This window comes from Macrobrachium rosenbergii, chromosome 31 (assembly GCF_040412425.1).
Source record: "Macrobrachium rosenbergii isolate ZJJX-2024 chromosome 31, ASM4041242v1, whole genome shotgun sequence".
Taxonomy (NCBI): Eukaryota; Metazoa; Arthropoda; class Malacostraca; order Decapoda; family Palaemonidae; genus Macrobrachium; species Macrobrachium rosenbergii.
In genome coordinates, this window is record NC_089771.1 from 3,914,953 (window position 1) to 3,924,952 (window position 10,000).

At 37.2% G+C, this 10,000-nt stretch overlaps 1 protein-coding gene across 1 annotated transcript in view; it reads left to right on the forward strand.

The window, feature by feature from the left end:
- The window catches only part of LOC136855222 (protein kinase C-binding protein NELL2a-like), a 2,480-nt gene extending 1,083 nt beyond the window's left edge, over positions 1-1,397 (forward strand). The window contains exons 3-4 of the mRNA XM_067132128.1: positions 31-159; positions 1,147-1,397. Of these exons, the coding sequence (XP_066988229.1) occupies positions 31-159; positions 1,147-1,280 (263 nt within the window). The 3' untranslated portion in view covers positions 1,281-1,397. The remainder of the gene's footprint in view (positions 1-30; positions 160-1,146) is intronic.
- The last annotated feature ends 8,603 nt before the right edge of the window (positions 1,398-10,000 follow it).

The window sequence follows — 10,000 nt, forward strand, 5'->3', positions numbered from 1 at the left end:
GTATTCGGACGTCACTTTCCAACTTTGCAGATTGTGACCCGACTGACGAATGCCTTGCCAACGGTGGCTATTGCATCGAAAACAGCAAGAAAGGAGACTGCGACGGGATCCTGTTCTCAAAGGAATGCAAGTCGGCCCAATGTTCCTGCTGCATAGAAGGTAAGAAGAAGAAGTGCTCTATAAACCTGTAGTTCGCGAAGTGATTATTTCGTCTTCTTACCCATGTAACAACTTTTGCAGTCTCAAATACACATATCGAGTGAGCCTTCTGCACCTCCTTCCTAAACATCCCCTTCAATATCCATTGCTATTGTGTCATTCAGAGCTACTGTCATTTCGAGTCACTGGCACAAATTTTGCAACAAGTTTAAAGGAGTGTCATCACAACAATTATATGGCACAGTGGTATACAAAGAATATTTAAGAACTAGGGTGCCTGGACCGTTATGACCCGTGGAAAAAGACCATTTACAGTAAATTTATCCATCAGAAATTACCTATGAACTTTTTTTTTAACTTATTGCAGGACCTATAGAACCAGACGTCTTGTGTCATTTCCTTCTAATGTTCTTTTTATCAGGACCATGACTTCTTGACTTCGACTCTAAACTTAAAATTTTTGAAACTGTCCTAAGCTCTGATGTCAAATGAAAGGTACCTTACATTGTTTTCTTGAAACTTTTTCGCAAAAACAATTCTACGCCATGTATTCTAGACTTCCCTTTGATGTAAAATCTGTTTTGAATTTCCTTAAGGGACTCACTTACGTTGATAGTGCATGAAACCCAAGATTAATCTGAGTTAAATAGTCACTGAATTTACTATCAGATGCTGGGTAAAAGAAAAAATTCTTGATGGTATATTTTATAGTCTCATTCACTCGTCTTTGTTGAAACAAAAGCAATCAGAAGACAGTTTGCTTGGTGATTGCTTTACGACTTCTTTTCACCTTTTTCTAAGAGCATCTGGGCTCATTGCCTCCTCAATAAGATACGAATTCGTGCAGCCTGCCTATAGAGAGAGAGAGAGAGAGAGAGAGAGAGAGAGAGAGAGAGAGAGAGAGAGAGAGAGAGAGAGAGACGAAATCTAATAGTCTTCCACTTTCGCGATGATCGTCTCAGGATTCCATTTCCTTGCTTTTCGCAGTTTTAAAGAAGGAGGACGAATGCGCAGAAGGGGAGCACACTTGCCCTACCAACTCAAAGTGCCAGGACAAAGAAATAGGCTACGAATGCGCTTGCAATGCAGGCTTTAAGAAGTGTGGAGGTGAGTGCTACTGAACATTTGATACATTCTCACCTTTATGATTTATTGTGTGTAGCTGGTGCTCAGGTGATCAAGATTCTTGCAGATTTCATTCAGGTAACATTGCTGCCAGAGGTCCCTCGCTGCTTCTCTAAAGCCTCATATCAAAATGTTATTGTAAAGACTTCATCGTGAGTCATCGCATTTACAATTCACATCCATGTAATAAGATGTTAAGGAACAATTTTTATAGTGACCCATCTGTTTAAAACCCTTTCATATCTGTATAGTTATCACATCACTGAGGGCACATGAGCCCTGATGTGTCTGGGAGCGCTCGACAGCGAAAAAATAATTATTTCGAAAATTCAGCAAAATATAAATTTTATGCCAACAACGTTTTTTTGTCCTTTTTCTAAATGTTTATATTTTATGGTGGAATAGTCAGAATAAGAGTCCCAGCCCTCTAAATACAAAAAAATGAGTTATTGCACGAAAAAAATCTTTTATTTATTTTCATATTTTCGTTTCGTAACCCAAAACTATGAATGTCAGGCGAATGAATTATTTTTATGAGAAAGCCAACAAAAATTCTCTAAATATCGACATATAAAAAGAATGGAAACGAATAAGTCCAGCTGGTGAAAAATTGATAGAAAAAGGGGGAAGAAACAGAGCGCCTGCCCGGCGTATGGTGAGAATTATCAGCTAGAAAAAGATTTTTTGAAGAGCCCTATCTCGGTTATTTTTCAGAAATTACTTTTTAAATATACGAAAATGTAGAGGAAAAGTTGAAGAATAATGTGAGAGTCAAGAAAATGGCTTTGGTAACGACAACAGTTTAATTTTGACGTTATAAATTGATTGAAACGAAAAAATGTTACCGTTGTCAACATTATCGTTCGTAGCTCAAAAGCTATAACAGTTAGGCGAATGGATTTATTTTTTATGAGAAAGCCAACAAAATTCTCTAAATATTGATATATAAAACAATGAAAAACGAATAAGTCTAGTTGGTGAAAAATTTATAGAAAAGAGGGTAAGAAACAGAGCGATTTGCCCGGTGTATGGTGAGAATTATCGCAGAAAAAGTTTTTTTGAAGAGCCTATCTCGGTTATTTTTCATAGAAATTACTTTGTAAATATACGAAAATGTAGAGGAAAAGTTGTAGAACAAAGTGAGAGTCAAGAAAAATGGCTTTGGTAACAGCAACAGTTTCATTTTGACGTTATAATTTGATTAAAACGAAAAAATGTTACCGTTGTCAACATTATCGTTCGTAGCTCAAAAGCTATAACAGTTAAGCGAATGAATAATTTTATGAGAAAGCCAATAAAATTCCTAAATATTGACATATAAAAATGGAAAACGAATAAGTCCAGTTGGTGAAAAATTGATAGAAAAGAGGGTGAGAAACAGAGCGCTCTGTCTGGCCTATGGTGAGAATTATCGCAAGAAAATTTTTTTTTTTTTTTGAAGAGTCTATCTCGGTTATTTTTCATAGAAATTACTTTGTAAATATACGAAAAAGTAGAGGAAAAGTTGAAGAATAAAGGGAAAGTCAAGAAAATGGCTTTGGTAACGGCAACAGTTTCATTTTTGACGTTATAATTGATCGAAACGAAAAAAGTTACCGTTGTCAACATTATTGTTCGTAGCTCAAAAACTATAACAGTTAGGCGAATGAATTATTTTTTGAGAAAGCCAAGAAAATTCTCTAAATATCGACATATAAAAAAATGAAAAACGAATAAGTCCAGTTGGTGAAAAATTGATAGAAAAGTGGGTAAGAAACAGAGCGCCGCCAGGCATAAGGTGAGAATTATCGCTAGACATTTTTTTGAAGAGCCCTACTCGGATTTTTTCATAGAAATTACTTTGTAAATATACAAAAATGTAGAGGAAAGGTTGAGGAATAAAGTGAGAGTCAAGAAAATGGCTTTGGTAACAGCAACAGTTTCATTTTTGACGTTATGTTGTTCGAACAAAAAAAATGTTACCGTTGTCAACATTATCGTTCGTAGCTCAAAGCTATAACAGTTGGGTGAATGAATTATTTTTATGAGAAAGCCAACAAAATTCTCTAAATATCGATATATATGATAATGAAAAATGATTCAGAGCCCTGCCTAAAATCCAGACATCTCTTATGTGATGCACTAACAAATTTCCGCTAGTTTTACCGTAAAAACTTATGAAAGCATGTTGGAAACTGTTCTCGATTGACGTCGCTGTATGTAAACAGCCACACGTGTTTACCCAGCCTCGCACGCATGGTCTCTGACCAGAAGTGTGGCCTGTCAGGCCTGCGTGGGTGCGATCAGCTGATGTCATTGTGAGAATTTTACTACGCTATGGATTTGCGCATGCGCAGTAGAGGAACTAAAAAATTATAGAAAATAGAGGATACCAAACAGAGTGTTTCCAATAATGTAATCCTACATTTTATAAAAAAATGTAAGAGATGAGAGAGAAACGGGTAGGATCAGCTGATTTCATTGTGGGAAATTACTATGCCAGGGAATTGCGCATGCGCAGTATAGGCACTGCTTTGCCTGGCGTATCGATACCCTGAGTTACGGTCCAAGGTATGCTTTAGCCTATGGAAACCACCAACTGTCCGAAAATAAAATTTACCCTACCACGTACGAAAAATGTCGGTAAATTTTACGTACAATTACGTCAGTCAGACAAGAAGGGGGGTAGGGGTTATTGCAATATGACGTCAATTGGGCAGAAAGAGGGTTAAGTTCTCTGTTAAATAGTTCTCCCTCTTACCAAACTCCTGCCCCTACCACCCATCCTCACCACCAACCCTACCCCCCATCCTCCCCATCGTTATTTTTTACGTCATCCTTTTCCGTTACTCTTCAAATTTTTTTTCGTCTGTTTCACCAGCTCTGCTAAGGTCCATATTTCTGCCAAAAAGGAACCAACGTGATCTAGCTATCCATTTATCTGTCTATCTATCTGTCTGTACCTATTTATATCTATCCATCTATCTGTCTTCCTATCTGTCTATCTATTTATCTACCATTTAAGTTGAACTGCTGCAGCATATCCGAAAGCACGATCGACCGTGTTATTAACAATACGATAAAATGACCTCCAGTAGCACTGCTTTCCGGTACAGACGGCTGACAACTCATGGCTGGGCATGAAGAGATTAAAAGCCAGGCAGCAACTTTCGCGTATTTTGGAGATTAGGTCCGGCCAAATAACGTCGAAGAGCAACGCAATGAGTACGAACTCCCCTCTCATATCCATTTACAAATTCTCGCTTCGGGAGTATCACGGGGAAATGGCACGGATTCACTACTCTTGCAGAATCCTGTCATGACGTTTTCCCGAGGCGACATGGGAGTTGGGTGCCTAATGTGCGCGGTGCACCTGATGTTTGTAGAGATCAGAGTTACTTAGTAATCAGAGGAATCATCACGGCCTGTGTTCGAATGAGTTTTAAAAAGATATTTAGGCTAAAACTCGTGCTAGGTTTGGTGCTTGTTTAAAGCTTGACAAGAAGCAATTTCAAGGCATTAAAAGTATGTTACATGATCAGTAATGATGCTAAACATAACTCCCATTGTGAATTAGCACAAAAAGAAAACCCAAGTATAAACAAAGCTATTTCAGATCTCTGCGGGAGATTTTCAACTATGCATTCTGAAAGAAAGTGAGAGAAAAGGCAGTGGAACACATATACTGGTATTTCCCTCGATCAGTGATCAACCTCACTATATTCATGTCCAGGTTTTGCAAGTTAAAGAAGTTAATTTTACGCTTAAGCAGAGTGAAGTCTTGTAAAATATTCAAAATAAAACAGCACAAATATATACGTGCTTTGACATCTGTAGCTTTGCAAGAGTTATGAGAATCGATACCTATGATCCTTTTCGGAAAAAAAAACAAGAAAAAATGCATTTATAGAATACTCTGGTAATATAAACTGCAAAACGGAAGAGTTTGCAGGATTCATCAAAGATAAATGACTTCAGAAATAAACAAAACCGTTGAAGAAAGGCAATGATTAAGGTATCATAAAAAACGATAATTTTATGCATTTTCTTGCAACTGCTATAAAGCTGAAATTAGACAAAATATCTACTTTTCCACTTAGCGGACATTATTCATTTTCATGCTGTCAGCATCTAATATCGACTAGAAAAAGAAAATTATCATAAAAACAATGGTAGAAGGCATTATACTGGTGTTTAATCATTGACACTAATTTTTATTTCTTCATATGTTCTTAATTTTTTTTCTGGATAGGTATGGCAATGTGTAACGCTTAACTCTCTTTTTTTGTTGGGGAGGGGGGCGACTACTTATAAATGTTTCATTGGTTGAAAAGGAAAGACTGATATAAGAAATTATTTGGAGGCATTCGGATGAATAATGTAAAATGGTTTGAGGTTTATGGGAAGTTTTATCCAGTAACATTAAAAATGATGTGTGGTTACGATTAGTGTACTTTAGTCTGATTGCATAAGTTACTAATAATAGTCTTTGGTTATCAAGTTTTAGATTTTCAATTTTGTTTCTCTTTAAACTTTCCTTAAAATTGTTAAAAAATTCACAACATTCATCTCATAAGATTTAATAATTCGTTTCCATTCCTATACAAAATACTTTTTTTTCCTACACGTTAACGGAACATCCATTTGATGCCGTATATTAATGTACAGTAATGGATTACGCCAGTCCTAGAATTAAACAATGAGGAAGTGTTTGCCTTCTGTAGTCCTGAGTTCTTGTCCTTCGCTGGTTCGAGCCCACGGGACGACAGACTTATTATCAACAAAATTTCCCTTCGGTAACATATATGAAATATATTATTTCGAGTAGAGCAGGTGGATATTAAAGGACGTTTGTAGCTTACTGATTATATATATATATATATATATATATATATATATATATATATATATATATATATATATATATATATATATATATATATATATATATATATATATATATATATATATATATATCTTCCCAAGCATCCAAGCCACCAAATGCTTAATTTAAAGCTGGAAAATAAACAGTGCATTTTAGCACTGCCTGACAAGGAAGGGTGAAAGGAATATTGGCCCCTCCCTTAATCCATTAATTGCACTCTGTACGAGTATATCTGATCCTGCGTGACCCGCTATTACAGGATCAGCCATATCCAATCATTTAAATTAATCTATGTAAATGTATACCTGTTACTAACTTATATTGCATATGTCTCTTTTGCTCATGTGTCAGAATGTCGTCAACTGTTATTGTCATTTGCAACTCAGGTGTATTTATTCATGATTAACATGGTGAAAAGAGTTTTTGACCAAGTTTGATGGCTCTCAATAAATTATTAAGCGAATAGGAAGCCACGGAAAATGAGCCAACTATCAATCTGAAAAGCAAATTTCGACAAAATTCGGTAAACCTTTGCTCTGTGTCTGTTCAAATGATGGCTTATGTTGATTTATGCTGCTGAAATGTTGATTCCCATCTCTGGTCTTGCAAAATACATGCAGTATTTGCCTTTGAAGTAGTTTCTGGTTGATTTATTTCATTAAACATGAATATAGCCAATGTCGCAAATTGGCTCTGAACAAAAATGACGTATCAGCCTGTGGAGAAAAACTGTACCACTTCCCGAAATGCTACCCAAGATTTTTTTGAGTGTCTCATCATGTAGAACAAGAAAATATAAGGTTTTGCTGTAACAGAGTCATGTAACCTTTTCACCCCCCAGAGCCAGGAGTATCAAGTGTTTCCAGGCCTTGCCTGCCTGATTAGTCCATTTTATCTTCTGATAGTTCATTTACAGTATAGTACATGTAACCTTAAACTTACCCTGATGTGTTTATTTACAACTACCTTGTAAGTAGAGCTCTCAGCTCAGTTAAATTCTCCCTTTTTCCTTGTTTTTTTACAATTTCCTGAATCAACAGCAGTCAGATTTTATACAAAAATCGAGGTAACGAAATCATGAATCGTAAAAATGGCGACTGAGACTTAAATCTTGCAAGCAGTGTTGCAGAACTTGAATCGCCCCCACCTTTGCAACTTGCTGTATTAGCGACTAGTGAAGCTAGGCTGGATGCGAGAGAAAGAAACGAACCTTTAGTGTAAAATCTGGAAGCGCACAGTCCAGGAGTTCCACACTGTGAGTATTTTATTTTATGTTAGGATTGGAGTGAAATTGGTGACTGAAAATAGCAATAGTGAAACATTAGGCACATGCCTGCAATCCAGTCATCAAGAAGAGTTAGTGTCTGTTACACATGTTTTGACAGCCCCTGCATGAGGGGGCCTTGCATGTTTTCTTCACATAGGCAAGCTAGGGAATTACGAAGCGTTGAAAGAAGGAAATAGTGTGTGTATTTCCTCCTTGTGTTATCCAGGCAATCTGTCGTCTTGGAATTCTAGCTAGGCAGATGTTTTAGATCCCACATGGGTCAGCCAGCAAATTTCCATATTGCTGAAGCTTAAGAGTTTAATCTCTCTCTCTCTCTCTCTCTCTCTCTCTCTCTCTCTCTCTCTCTCTCTCTCTCTCTCTTGTATAGGATAGAAATCTGTTAGGCAAATGTATAATTCCTCATAGAGTAAAATCTCAGAAAAGGCATAATGTTTGTTCAGGCCACGGAGCAAAAATAAACTTGCTTCATATTTGCATTTGTACACATTCCTCTGTACGCACCACACGTGATAAATTCTTTTTCATTTCAAAGCATTTCCATTCAATAACCACCTGCTATTTCATTCATAAGCATAAGGAACCTGTTTTTTTTGCTCATTTGTTTATCTTTCGTTTTACTTAAGGTTTGCTGTGACCACGTGTTATTCACGTCGCTCCCAGTTAATTTTCGTAAAGCTTAGGAGAAACTTTTTATATTTGGGTTCCTCTAAATATACTTAAGCAGGATAATGTTTGTATAAGCGGCGTCAGCCTAAGAAAAATTCCCACGTTGGTCACTGTCCTTTGGGCCAGGTGCGTACCAGACAACCTTGAGCTGTCAGTTACTGAGCCAGACACAAACCCAAGTGGTTACCCAGCTGAGCAAACATAACCTTTTCCGGTCACGTGCGAGCTGGGTGAAAATAGGGAAATGTAAATTCATACACACATGAACATAGGAAAACAGTGCCTGTGAATGGTAGAATTAAGTCTTGAACTATATTAGATTGAGGAAAGGCTCTTATTAGGGTTGCCAAATAATATAACTTTGTAACTTATCTGCCTCTCGTCAACAAAATTATCCTCCTATAAAAATAAGTAGAAGTGTACTTCTAAAACGGCTGGTGTCTAACCTGCCAATTTGTATCATTACATAAATCTTACCTCCTCTGCGCCAGTATCCCAGTGTCTCTCAAAACATTATTTTTTTTAAGGTTTATGCTACGTCCTCTCTTTTTTTATTTATTGTTGGGTTATAATTCTAAGAGTTTTATGATGCTCACTGAGTTCATGAACCTAACACATATCGGGACTCCCCTAAAAGGAATTTTTTTTTTCTTATCACAAGAAAAAGATTGCCAGGATCAGTGCTTGCTCCCGAACCAAGCAAATTCGTGCCTAGCTGGACTTGTCTGTGTGCGGAATAAAACCAAACTTCCCTATGCCTCGGGACCAAAACCAAACTAGTTCCCTGCTAACGAATCCGTGTGCCAAGAGACAAAACCAATACAAGAAAATTCTCGGGAAGGGGCAAACGCTCCCTGAACCAAGCCTTAAGATTCACGCAATAGCTGGCCGAGTCCGTGCGTGAAATAGAATTCAATTTACGTCTTTCGAGACACATTAAAATTTGTTCATCACGAACAAACTAAGTCTTATTCAGATATTAAAATTTGTTCATCCCGAACAACTACGTCTTATTCAGATATATTAAAATTCATCCATCACAAACAGACTAAATCTTATTCAGACATATTAAAATTCATTCATCATGAACAAACTAAGTCTTATTCAGACATACTGAAATTTGTTCATCATGAACAAACTAAGTCTTATTCAAACATATTAAAATTCGTTCATCACAAACAAACTAAGTCTTATTCAGACATAAAAATTCATTCATCACAAACAAACTGAGTCTTTTATACATAATGAAACCAGTTCATCACGAACAAACTTGGGTCTTTTCAGACACCCTGAAATTTGAGTCTTTTCAGACACACTGATTATCTAAAGAGTCATGCCCATATAAGCATTATCTCAAGATGTCTATGATATCCTGAACCCAGCAAAATGAGGACTTCATGCTCTATATGTCAGCTGAAAAGGACTGTCAGGACAGGCCCTGAGGGAGTGGGTCCAAGAGAGAATAGATGATGCCAAGGTGGAGAGAGAGGCCAAAGGAAAGGCAAAGAAGGAAGAGCAAGATAGGTTAGATAAACTCGCAAAGGAAGAACAAGAAAGAAAGGAGAAGGAAGAGCAAGTAAGAAAGGAGAAGAAGGAAGAACAAGAAATAAAGGCAAAGAAGGAAGAGCAAGATAGGCTAGATAAACTCACAAAGGAAGAGCAAGATAGGCTCGATAAACGTGAGAAGGAAGAACAAGACAGAAAGGAGAAGAAGAGCAAGATAGGCTAGATAGACTTGCAAGGGAAGAACAAGAAAGAGAGGATAGGCTCAACAGGGAGGAAAAGCAGCTGGCCCATGAGCTCCAGATGGCCCAAATTGGCACTACCAGCTCCTCTCCAGCCCCTGGCGCATCCGCCCTCGCTCAGACTCATACCTTTATGCCCAAGTGGACCGAGGT